This window comes from Drosophila mojavensis, unplaced genomic scaffold (assembly GCF_018153725.1).
Source record: "Drosophila mojavensis isolate 15081-1352.22 unplaced genomic scaffold, ASM1815372v1 contig_136, whole genome shotgun sequence".
Classification (NCBI taxonomy): Eukaryota; Metazoa; Arthropoda; class Insecta; order Diptera; family Drosophilidae; genus Drosophila; species Drosophila mojavensis.
The window spans coordinates 2,941,631-2,962,055 of record NW_025318667.1 but is presented as its reverse complement, the minus strand read 5'-3'; the positions used below and the strand labels follow the sequence as shown (position 1 = coordinate 2,962,055).

At 43.6% G+C, this 20,425-nt stretch overlaps 1 protein-coding gene across 13 annotated transcripts in view; it reads left to right on the top strand.

The window, feature by feature from the left end:
- The window catches only part of LOC6585480 (serine/arginine repetitive matrix protein 2), a 48,025-nt gene extending 28,184 nt beyond the window's left edge, over window positions 1–19,841 (top strand). For 8 of the 13 annotated variants that reach the window (XM_044008851.1, XM_015160918.3, XM_044008846.1 and 5 more), the window contains 8 exons: window positions 8,559–8,729; window positions 8,788–8,863; window positions 10,485–10,769; window positions 17,281–17,373; window positions 17,453–17,558; window positions 18,427–18,574; window positions 19,420–19,571; window positions 19,661–19,841. In XM_044008851.1, the coding sequence (XP_043864786.1) occupies window positions 8,559–8,729; window positions 8,788–8,863; window positions 10,485–10,769; window positions 17,281–17,373; window positions 17,453–17,558; window positions 18,427–18,574; window positions 19,420–19,571; window positions 19,661–19,784 (1,155 nt within the window). In that variant the 3' untranslated portion in view covers window positions 19,785–19,841. The other 5 variants (XM_044008849.1, XM_044008853.1, XM_044008868.1 and 2 more) reach the window with 5 other exon arrangements.
- Window positions 19,842–20,425: the final 584 nt, after the last annotated feature.

Genomic DNA, 20,425 nt, shown 5'->3' with positions numbered 1-20,425 from the left:
AGTACGAAAAAATAAAAGAATAAATAAATTGAAAAAAATATGGAAAATGTATAGAGAAATATTGATAAAATGCTTGGAAATATAGAAAAAAGAGTATTTAATTTAATGATAGAAAATGAATGGACTTTGATGAAGAAAAATAGATAGAAAACTAAAAAATACCCTGTAATTTTTAAGCCTGAGCCCATTGAAAATAAAAGGCTCGATATCATTCTAGCAGTTAAGTTACCTAGATATCTTCTAAGAATTTATCGAATGTCATTTCTACGGCTCGTAGAAACTTGGCTCAGCATATATAGTGTTTTCTACTATTTATACTAGAAACGGCAGATTTTGAATATGCACTCGGGTTGACAGCCTAAAATCAATATAATATTTTTGATATACATATATCTAAATCCATGGGGGGGCGTGTCAAACCGGTGAAACTATCTGACAGTGCATAAGCCGTGAATGAGTATTCGGCAGTCGGTAACGCCCGACTGCAGTGCTCCTACTTGCTTTTTTTAAATTATTTTTTCAATATTTTTCTTTTCAATTATTTTTGGTGCGCATAATTTGTGGCAAGAATTTGCTGTCACGACACCTCAAAATGCACCTGAAAAGCAAAATGTGAACGACAAGCGTTGTCTATATTAATAAACACACACACATACATGGACATGTATATAGTGTATATATATATAAGAGACAGCTAAAGATATAGCTAGAAAGGCTAGAAAAGCCAAGCATTTGCCCAGCCTGACAAAGTGACAAAATAAAAAAATAAAAATAAAAAGAATAAACACAGAATAAAACAAGACAAACTAAATGAAAATAGAAATAAATAAATAAATTTCAAAGCACAAGCAGGTGGAGCTGTGGGACGCAAGCAGGACGGTGGGTGGGGGGCAGGGGCTGAAGCTGCATGAATGAGAGCGCAAGCGTACGGAATATTTCAACAAAAATAGCGCAACGATGGCACTATTTATACGGACGGAACGCTGTCTCTTTTGTTGGAGCGCCCAGTGGCCAGATACAGATACAGATACAGTCAAAGATACAGATACAGCTACAGCTATAGAGATTCGAGATAGAGCTAAAGATACACACAGCCACAGGCTGATACATAGATACGGCTGCAAATGGACTGTGCACATTGCACCGTGCGTGCCGCAGTGGCCTCTTTTTTATTTTCTGTTCAACTTGTGCACCAAATACCATCCATGCTTTATATGTAGAGTGTAGCACGCGTCACACTACTAAATGCCTGACATAGCCGCAAAGTATCTAAGTGCAGGACATAAGCTGCGGATCTGCAAGTTTGCTTACAACTAAACATCAAAAAGATACAAAGTATGCGCAAGTAGTGCTAATCCATCTAGCATCTACTGTGCTATAAAGTATGTACATACCAAAAACTATCTTGAATATATCATGGCAACAAGCTCTTCCAAAGTATCTGCAACGGCAGTAATCTAATGGAATCTGGTTAAGCATTACAGAGTTACTTGTATCTGCTGTGCGTAAACGTATCTAAAGGTAGCAAGAATCTGACTGAGCTGAACTCTGCTGTGTTTCGCAGTCTGCAGGCAACATCTAGACGACCAAACCGAAAAGTATCTCAATCTGATTTACTACAAGTTAGCTGAAAGTGCTTGTAGATTAATTAAGATACCAGCGAACATTGTATCGCGGTCTGCTTTATATAAATGCCGCATACAATGTATCCATGTGTCATAGTTACAAACACCCACAAGCTGGCTACAAAGTATCTCAATCTGCTTAACCAAGTATCTGTGGCAGCTAGCCAGAAAGCAAATCAAAAAGTTGCTCAAGGTGCTTCAGATTTGTAAATTTCTTTGTATTACGCATGTTAGATACATGTATCTAAATGGTGTGCATCAAAGTATCTCAAGCAGTTTATCACGATGCATCTTTCATTTAGATAGATAGATTGGAGCAGCAACTCATAACTGCTTTAGATACAAAAGTATCTCAATCTAATAGCTATAGAGGTAGACATTGAATAATGTATCTTGCACACTTTGAGATACAAAAGTATCTGAAGGCAATGAAGTTGAATGTAATGTATCTCAAAATCCTTTCCAGATACAGACATAATGTATCTCAATCTGCAATAGATACAAACACTTGCAGATTATTCCAAAAGTATCTCATAGCTATAATTCTCTACAAAGTATCTCGACAGCTCAATGCAGTAAATTGCTGTTAGATAATGGCTCTCGCACTCTTCTCGAGATGCAAGTACAATGTATCTCAATGTTTTATACACACTAAAGAAGTATCTTAACCTAAAATTGCAACAAGTGGATATCTTAGATATTGTATCTGTTACTCTTATAGATACAGATACAATGTATCTCAATCTTTGAGAGACACAAATACATATCTCTCCACTGATAGATAAACCCCTTTCCCATCTAACGTTTTCTCTCTGTTTTTATTGGGAAATGTTAAATGCAATTTGTTTTTGTTTGATGTTTTGTTGTTGTTGCGCCGTTTTGGTTCATGGTTCGGTTCCGAACCGGTTCTCCTTTAATTGCTTGTGCGAGTCATTCGAGCGCAACATGTTTATAATAATATATTTTTTTGCAGCAGCAGCGGCAGCGGCAGAGGCAGCGGCAGCGGCAGCGGCAGCTACTGTTTCGCTGTCGTCGCTGGCTTCCTCCAGCCCCATTTCCCCACAATTTCTAGTAAAAAGTATAAAGAGAAGCATGTAGAGGGAGAAGGCGAAATAGGCGAAGAGGCAGAAGAAGCAGTAGTTGTAGTCGAGGTAATGGTGAGCAAGTGGTTCGTCTATGACTTTGGCTTTGGGCTTTCAGACTCTGGCTCTGGGCTTTGACTTTGACTTTGACTGTGGGAAGCCGGTTTTTCCCGCTTAACTGTTTAGTTAGCAGCAGCAGCGGCCGCCGCAACGGCAGCAGGCCTTTTTTTTCCCAAGCGTGGCAAATCTGTTGCTTTTCCTTACTTCAGTTTTTCTTACACTCTGCCATTTCATAATCGGTGTGGCTGTTCATCTTTGTCTTTGTCTTTGCGCTCTTCGCATTTTGCATGTCAAAGAAAACACAGAAACAGCAACAAAATGTTGTTTCCTCGCTTTTTGGACCATGTATCTAAAAATATGCACCAAACGCCAAATTCACTTCTCATTGTATTTTAGTTTTTTTTTGTGTTCGGCTTCTACATTTTCCATGGAAAATTGGAAAATTGAAGGCTTTCGGGTGGGCGTGTGTGTGCGAGTGTGAGTGTGAGTCTGTATCTGCCCAAGGCAAGTTCAATTTGTTATACACTTGCAGAAGGTATTAGCAATATGTCAAGAAACGCGTAACCCTCCGAGATACAGAGAGAGGGAGAAAGAAAGAGACGGAGCTCTATATATACACATATGTATATATAATATATCCTACTAAGCAGCAACCGCAAATGTAGTTGTCTTCTTTGGTCTATCCATACTTATAAGGTGACCGGTCCTATATCTATATCGATTCTAAAGATTTTATCCATACTTATAAAGGGATCTATATCTATATCTATATCTATATCTATATCTATATCTATATCTATATCTATATCTGATATTGATCTAGTGTATTCTCTTAAGATCCATACCTATAAAGGGATCTATATCTATATCTATATCTATATCTATATCTATATCTATATCTATATCTATATCTATATCTATATCTATATCTATATCTATATCTATATCTATATCTATATCTATATCTATATCTATATCTATATCTATATCTATATCTATATCTATATCTATATCTATATCTATATCTATATCTATATCTATATCTATATCTATATCTATATCTATATCTATATCTATATCTATATCTATATCTATATCTATATCTATATCTATATCTATATCTATATCTATATCTGATATTGATCTAGTGTATTCTCTTATCAATCATATTGAAGGCTTCTTCTATTCTTCCATTATTCGCTTAGTTCAACATGTCAAACTGTTAAATCTCTCTCAAATTTCGATTGAAATTGAAATTGAATGGGAAAAGAAATCGCCTTTGGCCTTCCCAATTTGGTTGCTCTCACCTTTTGGCTAAATTTAACAGCAATTTCAATTGTTGTTGCTATTTGTTGTTTACTCGACACTTTGAGAAGCATTAATCATATATGTACATATGTATGTATGTATGTAGTTGTTGTTGCTGTTATCAATGCTGTTATTGTTGCTGTTGTTGCTGCTGGCGACAGTGTCAAAGCCAATGCAAATAGTTGCCCAATTTGTTGAGCTAGCCGAACAAAACTAACAACAACAACAATGACAATGACAACAACAACAACAACAACAACGACATCATCATCAACAACAATGGCAACTGCATTCGCTTTGCTCAGTTGCACAGCAGCAACAGCAACAGCAACAACAACAACAACAACAGCAGCAACAACAACAACAACAACAACAACAACAACAACAACTCTTTTTCTCCACTTTTTTCTGTTCACTCTTTTTTTAATTGTTTTGTGCCTTTCGGACTGCAATTTCCATTTTGATTTTCATGCTTCGCTGCATGCGATCAAATGCCACGCCCCGTCCACTGGCCCCCGCCCCATCTTAATGTTGATTGTTGCTGTTGCTGTTGCTGCTGCATGTTGCTGCTGCTAGCAGCAATTTGTTGTGGGGTTTGTTACGCTTTGGCGGAATTGCGCAAATAACTTGGCAAGCCTGTTGCCAACAACAACAACAACAACAACAACAACAACAATGATCAAAGCCACGTCACAGCGGCCAAAATAAATTGCAAATTATTATTAAAAAAAAAAAATGAAACAAGAAGGAAACAAACCTAAAATTAAATTGAAAAACTTAATGAAAATTTGTTAAATTAAATATAGAAAATATATGTATGTTCTTTAAGTGATAAATATATATGAGCATTATATATATATTTTATTATAATATATTTAAATATTTTAAATTTAAATATTTATTGTTTGTTTGCCTTTTGTTAAGTCGAAAAGAAAAACAAAACAAAAATTTGTATTTAATAGAAACGAAAGTGCTGTCAAATGAAGATGGGAAATGTTTTTGTTCCGATCTGACAGGCAGAAGTAGGCGTGGCAAATATACGTATATTCAGTATATTAGTTTTATATTTTGATCTCGTTCATCTGTAGATCTTCCAAATTTTGTATATAGACTCGCGTGTATTTCATACAATTTGGGTTTTTTATTGCATTTCAGCCCCAAATGCCGTTAGATCTGATTTGACCCAATTATAATACCCTTTTGCTGGCGCATATCCCCAAGATATGTATGTATATAAATATACAATTATATGTATATTTATATATTTAGTTAAGTAAAACGTTTTTGTTAATGCGTATAATCGAAAATATGAAAAGCTCTCTCTCTCTCTCTCTCTCTCTCTCTATCTTCCTCTCTAGCTCTCTCTCTTTTTCGCTCTCCCTCTCTCGCTCTCTCGCGTTGATTGTGTGTATTGCCTAAATTAATTTCTAGCTAAAAATAGCAACGCGTGTTTCTGCTTTTTTGGTCGGCGTCGCTCTCGACGAATTTTCCCAATTTTCAACTCTCGGAAAAAAATTTTTTTTTTACTGAAAATTTCTGAAAATATATTCGAAATTGTTGTTGTTGTTGCCTGTTGCTCGTGTTGTTATTTTTGAATAATTGTGCTGGCCAAATTTGGTCAAATTTGTTATAAACAAGCGAGCAAAGCATCAAACGTGTGCCCGATTCTAAATGATGGACTAGAAGATACGCTGTAAAGGCGAAATTGGGATTTATCGAAAGTTTTTGGCTGAATAATCTTTCTCTATAGCTTATAAATATGATATATGGTATGTGTTATCGAGTAATTTTTGATTGATAGTCGATAAATGTGTCATAGATATCGATTCATTTAATTCGATTAACAGGAAGAGCAAGTAAAGTCGATAGATGAGCTATCGATACAAGTTTTGGATGTTTTACTGTATAAGACAATTAATATTTATATGATATTTATCGATATGACAACACATATGTATTAAGATCTATCTAAAGAACGCAGCTTTATAGACTTAGTTGACTATGCATATAGAGATTTCTTGATCGAATCCAGACCTGAGTAGAAAAGCAGGAGCCAAGCTTATCTGCCTGCATGCATGAACTTCCCATCAATATCAATATACCCGCTGGGCTTATACGATTTTCAATGGGCATTTAGGTATCGTAGTGCCTAGACTCATGCGCGTGGGCGTGGCCGCAGGGCGCATGAGACGCGCACAGCTGTCCAAGTTTGTTGTTGTTGTTGAAATTGAAAAGAACAAAAAGCAAAAACACAACACAAAAGGAATTCAATTTATGATTTTTTGTTTCTCTCTTAATATCTGTGCTTTTTTTTTTTTTTTGCATGCAAGTCAATTGCGGTCAAACGCTGCGTATACTTAATGAAATTTCCCTTTTTATTATACTAATGTGCTCACGCAAATGGAAATGAATATAAAATGTAAAATTTATTTGCCCATACTTCCTGCCTTTGCCCCTGCCCCTGCCCCTGCCTCGACTAACCCGCTCGCTCTTTTGTCTCTGTGCCCTACATGTTCTAAATGATCTAAAAAGAAATGAAATCTGCTCTTCCAATTAGCATAAGAATCGTATTCGAAATTTTGATGGCTTCGCTCAGAATGCTTTGCGAATGTCTTTGAAATTAACATAAATAAATAAAAAAATACTTTAACTTAATTTTTGTTGTTTTTTTTTTTAAATTTTTGTTATCTTTTGGCCAAGCGCTGGCAAGAGCTAAACGAATTCTGTACAAAAGTGAGTAAAGGTTCTTTGTTAAAGCACAAGACGAAGAGCAAGAAGAAGAGGCACAAGAATAAGAAGCGCAACAAAGTGCGAACTTTCTTTTAACGCGACCCAGTTCAAGCGGCAAAGCGTTTTGATAGCTGCTCCAAATTTGAGCTGTGAATTTGGTCTAAAGTGAACGTCGCTATTTTTTGTTATTTTGGCTCATAGACTCGCAGCTACATATATATAATATGCTCTATTTGCATAGTTTAGGGTTTTGTCAAAAGTCGAATTGAGGCTTTTCAAAATTCTTTTTGTGATCTGATCTTTTGATGTGTGGAAAGTTTTGGCAAGCTGAAGGGGAGTCAAGTGGAGCCACGCCCACTGCCTTTCATCAAACAAGAATTTCCAACAGTTTGAAAGGCATTGCAGTTGCTTACAGTTTGAATAGAACATACTTAGCTAATTGGTGCGTTTTTTACAGGGTATTATGAGTGCGTGTTTGTGTGTGAGTGTATGCATATGTGTATGTGATACAGATGTAGTTGATTGTTATAGTTAGTCTGTCTCTCTCTCTCTCTCTCTCTCTCTCTCTCTGCCCAGCTCCGCTCCCAAAGATTGCTCAGCTGCATGTAAAGCTTTAGCTACAGTTTGAAAGACACTTGTCAGTTTTACAGTTTGAGCAGTGCTGGCTCGCACTTTTTACAACTGTTGGGTGTACTATTGTATAGGGTATTATATACGTCATACCTGCCTATTGTAAATTTTCATTACGCAGCTGATTTTACTTGGTTTCTACAGTTTGAGAAGCATTGATGCATAGATATTTAAGTAGAGTTGAACTCTAGGGTATTACGTATGTCCGTTTAGTCCCATGAGAGAGTCATTGACTTGTACACATTATCATTAAACAAAGCCACGCCCACTTATGGCTCTCTCTAAAGGCATATTTGAATATGATTTGAAACTATAGTTTGGCAGGACAGTTTGAAGAGCACTGTCCTGCACATTTAGTTGCCTTTAGTTTTGTAGTAATTCAGCTCGAACTGATCGAATGCAAATGCAATTGATAATAATTATATAACACTACTCGCACTTCATAGTGTCTCCTCACTGTGTACGATCCTAACTAACCCTATCCATTTACGGTTATAGCCTCACCTTAGTTACCTGGCCAATCCATGGATTTCTTTGTTCACTTTCTTTCTGATCTCGCCAGTTCATTTCATTACAATTTCCTTCTTTCGCATGGCCATGCGGCGTATGCCCAATATTTGCCTGTGGTTGTGTGCGCATTACGCATACGCCAGGTATGCTGCAAGCATACATTGTTGTTGGCGTTGGCTAGCAGCAATCAGACGGAAGCAAATCATGAAGCCATGGCTAAGGACGACGATTTCGCTGCTCGATCTCTCTGCGTGCGCGTCGCTCCTCTCTTTGTCTCTTTCTGCACCTCTCTCTCTTTCTCTGTCTTTCTGTCTGTCTGCCTCTTATCATACGGTTCGATCAGGGTCGATCAGTGGGTAAAACTTGTTCTGGTTTTTTTTTTCTTTCTGCTAAATAAATTTGGCTGGCGTTGCCGGCGTATGTGCTCATCGCCTTTATTTAGCCAAATAAACAGCTGGCGTTTCGCTTTTCTCGCCGTCGTCTGTGGGCGTCAGCGAACCAAATTTTCCGGTTGAAAAACAAAAAAAAAAAAAAAAAAAAAAAAAACCAAAAAACCAAAAGAAAAAACAGCGAAAAGTTAAAGCAGCAAATCAATTGCCTTTGCTCATTTCAGGTGAAAACAACGCAGCAACAGCGCAGCAGCAGCAGCAGCAACAACAACAACAACAACATCAGCAGCAGCAGCAGCAACACACGAAAGACAACAACAACGTCCTCAGCACCAGTTACACGCACAACTTGTGACATCGAGGCAATTTGGGACGAGCAATTACTTAGGCAATTGGTAAGCCACGCCTCCCCGCCCCTAACTTTAACTCTGATTTGCCGTTTCCTGCTTGCAGCTGGAGCAGGCGTCCACGTACGAGGAGCGTCGCAAGATCCGTGCACGTTTACGCGAACTTATGGCGGAACGCGAAGGTGAGTCCACAAGACGCTCCCCCTCTCTCTCTCACTCTCTCTAGCTCTCTCACCTCTAACCACAGCAAATGCCAAGCACTAACCCACCGAAGTTTTTGGCAAAAAGAAAAGAAAAACAATCAATAAAAATATTCAATTATTTGTTAAGCGGTTTCTCTCACTCTCGCTATCTCTCTCTCACACACACTCTTTAACTCCCTCTCTCTCTCTCTGGTCTATCTAGCATTCTGATTGCGATTCTGTATTTGTATCTTGTAGATATGCAAAACAGCGCATACTCGTAGCTAGCCTAAAGTAATTCCGTTGAAAACAGTTCAGGTATTGCCAATGAATTCGTTTCGTCATCTTTCATCATGCCTCATTCATCAGTCACATTTGCATCATTCTCTTCATCAGTCTTATGTCTACTCCTCATCAATTCAGTTCTTAAAATGTTCTCGTTCTTGTTATCGTTTCCCGTTTTACTCGTTTTACTCTACCTCTCTCTTTCTCTCTCTCTCAACACTCGTTCTTTGTTTCGATTTGTTGAGCTCTCGTTAAACTCGTTCTCAATGTTTTCTCGCCAATCTCAAGTGTCGTCGCCAAGCCTAAACTCGCTGAACTTTCCATGTTGACTCTCTGAGCGCTTACTCGCTATTCCTTAGCGATTATTCGTAACTTCTACTCGCTGATTGCTTACGCCAAACATTTACTCGCTATGAATAGCAAAAATTTCGCAGCGTTCTCTCGTCGCAAAAATTACTCGATATATCCAAGCTTACTCGTTGCTCATTACAACAATTCACATTATACTTGAGCTTGTACTCGTTGTATTCAAGCTTTCTATTTATATCCGATTGTTCTCGCTACTCTCCAACGTTTACTCGTTGCAATCTGCACTCGTTGCATTTGAGCTCGTTCAATGCTAGCGCACGATATATCCAAGATTATTCGTTGCAATCTGCACTCGTTACATTTGAAAGCGTTTAACGCTCACTCGTTACATTTTCGTACCGAGCTCCTTCAGAGCTCACTCGCAGAGTATTTGCTCGTTATATTTGCAGCTTTCAACGTTCTGTCTCTGTCGCTGTCCGCTGAGCTCGTTCACTCGCCGAAAGCTTACTCGTTATCATTCGACTCGCTGAAAGCTCACTCGTCACAACGTTCACTCGTTGCTCACTCTTGCTGTCACGTGTCACTCGTCCAAGCGCATTTTGCTCGTTGTTTCTCGTTGTTGTTTTTTTTTTTCTTGTTCTCTCGTTGTTTTGTTGCCTTGTCTTCGCCCAGGCGCCCAATTAAAGCCCTGAAACCTGCTCCCAAAATTCCAATTTCTCTCTCTCTCTCTCTCTCTCTCACTCACTCTCACAACTCGTACTCGCTGTGTCGACGAACGAGTTGAACAGATGAACGTGACCGAGTTCTGTTATCCAGTTTCGAACGCCTTGCTTACTGTGTCCCAGCCCAAGCGTTGCCGTTACTCGTTGTGTTTTTACTCTTTAATGAATACATATATACATAAATATCTCTCTCTCTCTCTCTCTTTATCTCTTTATCTCTGCCTCTAACTCTTTCACACTCATGCACACACTCTTGATTTTCATACAAATATTCGTGTCGAACCCGCGCGCGCGAACCTTCGTAGAGGTAAAAAGTGTCAAGGCAGGCGGTGAGAATTCCGCTGCCAAAGAAGCAGAGGAAGAGAGCAGTGCCAGCGAATATGAGGAGATAATTGAAGAGGTAACTGACGACAGCAGCGACGAGGAGGAGCAGCGACAGCCAGAGAAGTCGGAGAAGCAAGACAAGGAGAAGGAGAAAGAGAAGCAGAAAGAGGAGCAGAAGGAGAAAGAAAAGGAAAAGCCAACCAAGGAGCTTGAGCAAAAGTTGGCCAAAGTTGAGCTCAGCAAGGAGCAAGTGGATGGGGCACAGGGTGAGTCCCTGCCAGAGCCACTGCAACAGAAACAGTTACAATCGCAGTCACAGCCACAATCACAGTCACAGTCACAGTCACAGTCTCAGTCACAGTCAGCAGCTGGAGCAGCTATAGAAACAACAACAGGAACTAGTCATAGCGTTAGCGTCAATAGGAAAACGATTAATAATACGAATAGCCTTAGTAGCAGTAGCCAAAAGTTATCAAAGACCAAAGACACGACACAAGCGAACGATACGAAAGAGGAGCCGCAGCAGGCGGGCAGCATGAAGCGGCTGGGTGTGCCGCCCAAGGAGGATTCGGGCACGGAGAGCGGCGAGGATTTGCGCCTGTTGGCGGCGGGTCTGCGCGACACGCTGCAGCAGCGCAGCAGCAGCAGCGACGCGAACCGCGGCCTGCTCGACGAGGTCACCGATGCCCTCAGCCGGCTCGAGTGCAGCCTAAAGCTGGGCCAGGAGCTGGCCGTCGACGGCAGCCAGCGGCAGGCGCTGCTCGCGCTCATCGCGCGCCTCCAAAGCGGCCTCAGTGCGCCCGAGAAGCTGCCGAAGAGCGACGCCAGCAATGCGCACAGCGCCGCCGACGACCTGGAGGGGGCGGGGCAGCCGGACGCGGAACAGCAGCAGGCGGCGGGCAGGCAGCGCTTCGCCAAGCGACGCCAGCGAAACAATCGCCACACGGTGGGCGTCAGTCGCGAGGAGCTGGCCGACGCCCGCCGCTACATGGAGGACATGCTGCTGCTGGAGCAGCAGCGCCCGCTGCCCGCCAGCAGCCAGTTGCCGCTGGAGCGCAACGCCAGCTCGAGCGCGATCGTCGGGGCGCCCAGCACGCAGCTCTACAGGCCCAATCAGTTTGTGCCCAAGCAGCAATTGCTGAGGCCGGGCAACACCAATGGGAATGGCAATGGCAATCGTCGTCCGCTCTCGGGCGACTATGCCGTTAGCTTTGCCAGCTATGCAGCTGCCGAGGCAGCCCAGCCACGATTCAGCAGCAACACCAACAGCAGCAACGGCAGCAGCAAGAAACAGCTGATGAAACGCGCCAATACCATCGATATACCCAAGCTGAAGATGAACTATGACGGGGACAGCGACTCGGAGCTGGAGCAGCAACAGCTGCAGCAGCAGCAGCAGCACCAGCCGGGCCTGAAGCGCGCCGTCCAGGTGAGCGTGAAGCGGCGCGTGCAGCACGTGGTGCCGCCGTTCGAGCCAAAGACCGAGAACGATCACAAGTTCCTGGCCTTCATCAACAAGCAGAGCCACCAGGGCGGCCTCGGCTGGGCGGGCGCCCGATCCGTGTCCAACTGGACGCACAAGTTCGGCAACATCAAGCACACATTCGAGACGGGCGCGGCGGCAACGGCCACCAAGGGCAAGCCGCCACAGCCGCCCAATCACCATCATCACCACCATCAGCAGCTGCAGCAGCAGCAGCAGCAGCAGCAACAGCAGCAGCAGCTGCAACTACAGCAGCAGCAGCTGCAGCAACAGCAACTGCAGCAACAGCAGCAGCAACAGTTGCTGCTGGAGCGGCAGCGTCGGCAAGAGCTGGAACGGCAGCTGCGCCTGGAGCAGGAGGCGCGCTTCGAGCGCGAGCAGCGCGCGCGCATGGAGCGTGAATACTACGAGCAGCAGCAGCAGCGGCAACAGCTGGAGCGACAGCAGCAACTCGAGCGCCAGCGACTGCAGCAGGAGCAGCTGGAGCGGCAGCGGCGGCAGGAAATGGAGCTGCGCATGCAGCAGCAAAGGGAGCGTGAACGCGACCGAGAACGTGAACAGCAGCAGCAGCAAGCAGCAGCGGCAGCATCAGCAGCGGCAGCGGCTCAAGCAGCAACAATTGCTGCTGCTGCTGCTGCTGCTGCTGAGACGCCCCTGAATCAGTTCATACACGCGCCGCAGTCCGTCTTTAGGCCCATCGAGCAGGGCCAGCCGCCAGCTGGGAACATCTACAAGCCCATAGCGCAGAAGCCGAACAGCTGGCAGCCGGCGGCAGCAGTTGCTGGCAGCAAGAGCTCGCAGCAGCACTTGCAGCCGCGCCCTAGCTACAGCAACACGCCCTCGCCCGCCTCCACCTCGCCCATCGGACTGCCCTGGCTGGCCAAGCCGCGCGTGGACAACAGCGACTTCAAGCGCAAGGCGCACCACTTCGAGGAGCGTTCGCTGCGCGATCAACTCGAACAGCAGCAGCAGCAGCAACCACCGAGCACCGTCTTTGTGCAGCGTCACAATTCGCTGCGTTCGAAGGCGCCGCCAGCGACGCTGAGTGAATTCAAGAAGCGACCCTCGCTGCCCAATGCCATGCAGCCGGAGCTGGAGCTGTATGCGAATAGAAATCATGTTGCTGCTGCTGCTGCTGCTGCTGCTGCTGCTGCTGCTGCACCAGCACCGCCTCCGCCCACAAACATCTCGTTCACGTATGCGGACTATGCGCCCGTGCGGCGCACCGCCACGAATCTGGCCAATTATCGCAGCCAGCCGTGCCTGAGCAGCGCGATGGAGCCGCTGACGAATCCGCTGGCTGCACCGCTCGTGCTGACCAATGCGAATCCCACCTACTTGCCCGCGCGCTTCGACTATGCCAGCCCCGTGGACAGCCCCACCAGCTGCCTGACGGCGCCCGCCATGACGGACAACACCGACGACGACCTCGACCTGGACTCGGATCACAATATGCACGAGTATCGCGCCGAGATCAAGGTGATGCGCAAGCCACGCAGCCAGACGGCCGTCACAGTGGCCGGACGCCGCACCGCCCACGTCAGCGACGACGAGGTCTACGGCCGGAACTCGCGTGCGGCCAAGTCTCTGCTCTACACCATGAAGCAGCTGGGCGGTGGGCCGGGTCAGAATCCGAATCTGAATCCGGGTCAGAGTGCGAGTCCGCTTAAGCCAAGCAGCACACGTGCACCGCTGCCGGTGCAACCGCTGAGCGCGCCCAGTTCGCCTAGCAAGCCATCGGGCTGCCTGTCGCCGGACGGACGCCTCTACCAGGCACCGCTGGTCGAGCCACTGTTTCCACAGCTCAGCAGCTACGAGGCGAACCGCCAGCCGCAGTTCGTCAAGGCCGCACCACCGGCAGCACCACCGGCGCCGCAGTCCAACTACATGGGCGAGACGCAGACGAGCTATGTGGTCACCTATCCGCTGGAGGACTCCGCCGATGAGCAGGAGTCGAGCGTGAGCTTAAGACGTTCCAGGCGCACCTCCGAGCACTCGACGGCCAGCAGCAATATATCGCTCACCTCGCCGCTCACCAGCTGGACGGCGAATCCCATGCATGCACCACCAACTCCACCGCCGCCCGTCGATCGCAGCACCAAGCCACAGTTGGCGCCCAAGCCGCAGCCACAGCAGCAGCAACAGCAGCAGCAACCGCAGCAGCAACAGCAGCAGCAACAGCAGCAACAGCAGCAGCAGCAACAGCCTCAACCACAGCCACAGGCTCGTCCACGTTTGAGTGTGCGCAGTCATACGATAAGCGAGTCCACCTATCAGAGCAGCACCACACACCAGCAACAGTTGCTGCGCGAACAGCAACAGCTGCAGCACCAACAACAGCAGCAGCAGCAGCAGTTGCTTGAGCTGCGACGCAAGAGCATGGGCAATGTGCTTGAGTACAAGTCGTCGGCGCCGGCGGATACGCCGGACATTGTGAAGTCGTCGCTGCCCAAGGAGAACGCACCACTGCTGAAGAAATTCGGGCCACCACAGCGGCACCACTATGTGCCCAACGCGTATCAGAGTCCGCAGCTGAACAAGCGCATGAGCAGCAGCACCAGCCACATCAGCCACATCAGCCAGGTCAGCCAGATCAGCCAGATCAGCACCACCAGCAGCGGCACCGCCGGCTACATGACAACCAGCAAGCCAGTGATTGTGGAAACGCCAGCGACACCGCAGCCGACAGCAGGAGTTGGGGCTGCCGCCGAGCCCACGCCCGAGGATCAAATACCCCGGAATATTGTGTTCAACAATGTGAGCGCGTTCAGTTCGCTCAGCCGGCGTCCGCAGGAGGAGGAGTTCCAGCAGCAGCAGCAGCAGTTCAATGGTGGTGGCTCGCGCTTGAATCGGCTCAGCAAATGTGATTCGTGGCATCAGATCTGCCAGCAGCAACAGCAGCAACAGCAGCAACAGTTGCCGCCGCTGCCACAGCAACAGCTGCCCACATCGCCCGGCGAGCTGCGACGCACCAAATCCGGGCACTCGCTCTCCGTGCCGAAGCTGTACGAGGCGGGCATCAACAAGGAGCAGCTGGGCGAAAAGCAGCGAACCGTTGCGGCCTACTTCTCCGGGCAGAAGTCGCCGCAGCTGGAGGAGCTGCGCACCACAACGACGGCATCAAGCAGCGTGCAACGCAAATCCGCCATCAATCGAACGAAAACAAGCGAAAAGCTGTCAGCGGCTCGCAAATCGCTCAGCTCGCTCAATTCCAGCTCGAACGGTAATGTGTCCACCGCTGGCCTGGGTCTGTCTCTCGGTCTGATGCGTGGTGGTGGTGGTGGTGCAGCGGTCTCTGCTGGCGCTGGTGGCCTCAGTCGTAGTGCCACAATGCCCCACATAGCGCATCTCAATTTGCTGGATGAGAGCAATGTGGAGGATGCGTTCGAGCAGCTGATTCTGGGCGCTTAATGCCTACGTTTACCCTATGATCGATACGTTTATCGATAAGTCGATAAGTTCTTTAGTTGACGCACACACACACACACACAGAGAGACACAGACACATACACACAGACAGCAGCCATTCCAGTTTGAGCCACCCAGCGAGACGCAACTGGACACAACAAACGATACACACACACAGGCACACATACACACACACACACACAGGGACGCACATCGTAGGTCGGACTGTAACTGTACTGATTAACATTTATCGATAACTGTTCAATTTGAGCGTAGGCTTAGGCAAGCAAAACGTACCAGTCTAGCCCATTTCTAGTCATGTTTCAATTCCATTTCGTTTCCACATTTGCGACGAGTCTGTGGAGTTAGCTGGAGGGACCACAGCAGGGGTTTTTCTTTTGCTTTTCATCACACACACACACACACACACACACACGAATACCAACACATGCACACACACACACACACACGCCTAAACACATAGTCAAAGCCCTTAGCCTAGCTGCCCATCAAGTGAAAAACAAAATGTATCGATAACATATCGATATGAAAGATACTTATGTGAAGCCGCACTACTATGCCGAAGACAAACTTCAAGCGTTACGATTTGTGAGTGAAAAAATGCAAACATCAACTGTACAGCGTTGCCAGCTTGTTGTTGTTGCTGTTGTTCCTTTTACCAGCGCGTTCCATGTACTACCATATTGCTACATTTCGCCCAGCCTAACTGCATATACATAAATATATATATATGTATAGATATGTAAATATATATACATACATATATACTTTTTGCCTGCCCCCTTAGCCCAGCCCCCCCAAAGCATACACAACTGTACAAAAGTTATCTAGCGCTTTAACGTTTTAATTCCGTTTCATTCCGTTACGTTTCGTTCCGTTGGCTGGTTGGTTATAAACAATATACATACACATACATACACACACACACACACACACACACACACACACATACACATACACACACAAAAATCCCATGTTGTTCCTCCACTATCTCTCTCTCTCTCACTTAGTTTTCTTTCTGTATATATATTTTATTCCCGTCCACCCACCTTCTTTAGCGTTCTTATTTATCGTTTCATCCATCATAAATATATCTACATTTTTTGTTTAACGATTAGCTGCCCAGTTAGCTGTGCTGGCTCTAGATATATTTTTGTTCCATTCCATTTGTTTACTCGCATGTTGGTTCGTTTATTTGTATTTTGTATATAAAGAGTATTTTGCATGTTGTAGTTCCTAAGTTTATTGAGTTCTGAGATCGCTGCAAGCAAACAGCTCCACCAGCAGCAGCGTAGCCGCTGCACCACCAGCGACTCCACCATCAGACACCAACCACCAAATCGCCAACGGCCACGAATCATTTTCCGTTTTGTTTCTATTCGTTGTGTATAATTGTTGTTGTTTTTGATGGAACGCGCGGCATGGAACAGCCGGTTGTGCGCGTGTTTCTTTGCTGCAAGAATTCTAATGCCATTTTTGATTTATTTTACTCCACATTGTCTAGCCGCTGACTAAAAAATAAAAAAAATAAAAAAAATACAAATATTTGCAATTTTTGCTAATTATCTACGTGTTTCGTTTCGTGTGTCGCATATATATTGTTGCCTGCTCTTAGACTAGTCAAGATACAAAAAATTGAAAATATTATTTTAATATGTAAAAAAAAAGTACATAAATAATATTATTAAACTATCTAACACAATTTTTTCCCTTCAAACATTTTTTCAATAACTCTTTTTTTTTAACTCACTTAATTGCTGTTGATTTGTATTTATTGTGTGTGCATGCCCATCGACTTATTGCTGTAATTATTTCTTCTTCTATTTCGCAACTTGCCTCTCAAACAAACACCTTTCGCCATGCAGCACAACACAAGCAACAAAGCTCAACGACCAGCGAACGCACCGAGACAAAATCAAAAGATGGCGGCGCAATTGTCACCACAACAACAACAAAAGGTAATCCGATAGCCGCTATATCGATAGCACAACACGTGCAACAAAATATACTAAATTTGCCTAAAAACTCAACTTTCAGTTACCACACGCACTGTGAGCGGCAGCGCTGCCAACAACAAGAACATCTCGCCGCTGGCCAAATTCAAGCAGCTCGATAAAGCTGCCCAGCAGCAGCAGGCTCAAAAGTAAGTTAAACAATTTCAAATATTAAATACTTTACAAAATAATAACACATTTTATATTTATTTAAACATAAACCAATTGTAAAGGATATGCAAACGTGAAAATGTTAAAGCTAATTTATGGAGTCGTTTGGTAACACTGCGTTCGAACTCGAATGTTAATTAATCTAACATTTTGTTTGCATATCTTTTGCACCCACACATACATACATACATAGATGGTGAAGGATCACAATAGAAACACACACAGACTCAAACACGCATACACACACACGTATTCACTCACTAATTTCGCCTTATATATTTATGTCCATTTTCTGGTGATGGTTAACGGCATTTAAATGTCAATTGTGTTTAGGTTTACTTTTGTAGGTGAATTGTAAATTGTTGCTACAACATGTACATGCATATGTATTTATGTATGTATGTGTATGTTTTTCTGTCTTGCTATAGCCTGTTGGGCTTGCGCACGCAGCTCCTTATTTCGATTGTCTCTGTCTCTTTTGCTCCCTCTCTCTTTCTCTCTCCCACTCTCTCTCTTACTCTTTGTCTGTTAAAACACCTTATGCACCTGTCGTAGCTCCAAATACACACACACATATATACACAGTAAAGTACCGTTGAATAGTAATAACAGTAATATTAATAATTTGTTTTTTCCTGCTAACCGAAAAATCCTATCCAACACATGCACACACACACACACACGCACATTGACACATACACTCACGAGCTAAACAATTCGAACACCCCCCCCAAAACAGAAAACCAAAGTACAAAGAAAAAGTTAAAATACAAACAATTATAAACAAATTGTGTGAGTTTCGCTAAAACGTCTGCCCCCTTCTCCAACCTTGACTCATTTGTTCAGATCATCTCCAACAACAAGCACACCCACGACCCCAGGCGGTTCAGCACAACCGTATTTCAAATTTACCGATCCGGCATTAAATGCGCGCGCCGCCACTGTCAAGGATCAACTTCTGCAGTGGTGTCAGCACAAAACGCAGGAATATGAGGTATCCAAAACCTAAAAAACAAAAAAGTTAAATTTAATGAAAAAAAAAAAATACCAATAAGACAAAAACAGCCAAACGCAAACGCAAAGCCACAGCCATTAAAATAGTTCGTTATATTTGTTACCTTTTCTTAATTTCTTTTTTTTTTGCATCTTGATTTACTTGATTTTTTTTGTTGTTTTTGTATTTGTTATTTACCGCCGTTCGTTTTCATTTAGATATATATTGCAAATAATGTTTAACACAAAAACGCTAATCGCTAAATCAAATAACCTTAAAAAAAATACCAAAAACAGATATGAAGAAAAAAATTAGATACAAGAAAAGCGCAAATACAAAAACTTAACAATGCTTGAACGCTGGCTGAGCTGCTGAGCGCCACTCATCTATGATATACACGCATACACACATACACACAAAACACACACATATAAACACACACACGAATACACACAGCAGCGGTGAACGTCACCGTCGTCGTCGCCGTCGGCTTGGCGAATATGAAGTGAAAGAGGAAGCAGCGTTCAAAAAGCAGAGGCGCAACTCTTGACTCCTTGACATTAAAGTAACTGTAAACGTTACTGCCGTACACCTGCTTATATTATAATTATTATTATTATTCTAATTATTATTTAACTTAATTGTTGCTGTTGTTGTTGTCGTTGTCGTTGCTGCTTTTTGGGGCTGGAGCTTACAACAACTATTTGCTTAATTGCTGCTGCTGCTGCTGATAATAATAATGATAAAACATAAATATAAAAGTTTAAAGCTGCTCTGCCTGCTCTAGCTAAAAATAAGGCTGCAAATATCGCATACTGATCGTAATTGACATTTATTATTCACAGAACGTCCAAATAAGCAACTTTAGCTCGAGCTGGTCCGACGGCTTGGCCTTTTGTGCGCTGATACATCATTTCTTGCCAGATGCATTTGACTACAGTCAACTAACCAAACAAACTCGCAAACACAACTTTGAGCTGGCCTTTAGCGTGGCTGAGTAAGTATCCGCAGATGCCCGTCAGCAGCACTGAGCTTCTGTTAATTGTTATCGATATATATATCTATCTCTGGCTATCTCTGTTACAGCGAAAAAGCTGGCATTGCTCCTCTGCTAGACGTGGAAGATATGGTGGAGATGAGTCGACCCGACTGGAAATGTGTCTTTGTTTATGTGCAGAGCATCTATCGTCGTTTTCGCAATTGCCAATAAAAACAACAAGCAACAACAATAGCAGCAGCAGCAGCAGCAGCAACAACAACAGCTAAAGGGCAAACCAACTATTCATTACGTTTTAAGCCACAATTTAACCCAAAAGCAAAAGCAAATGCAAAATTGATTATTGTAAACAAGATTTAATTGACATTTCGCATCCTATATATAATAACAAGAATACCCCTATATACATACATACATATATACTAACACAAATGGCAGGCTCGTCGCATTGAACAGCAGCAAAAGGACATTTGTACGTTTTTTGTGTTTTTTTTTTTTTTTTATTTGATTTTTTTTTTTCATTGAATTTTTGATTACTATTATTATTATTATAATTATTATTATTATTTGTTATTGAAAACCTAAAAACAAAACTTATGCAATAATTGTTGAATTTTTTTTGTCATAATATTAATTATATAAAGAAAGAGGAAAAAGAAGAAAAATATTATGGATACTAACACCCGCTGAACTATACGAGAAAATTCGGAACATTTTTGAAAACAATTTTTTTTATATATATACTACGACCCAAACCTTGGGCGATCGTGGACACTTTACGAACTATTTACTAACTCGCAACAGCGGCAAGCGATATCAACATAAATATATAATTTATATATAAACTGTATCTA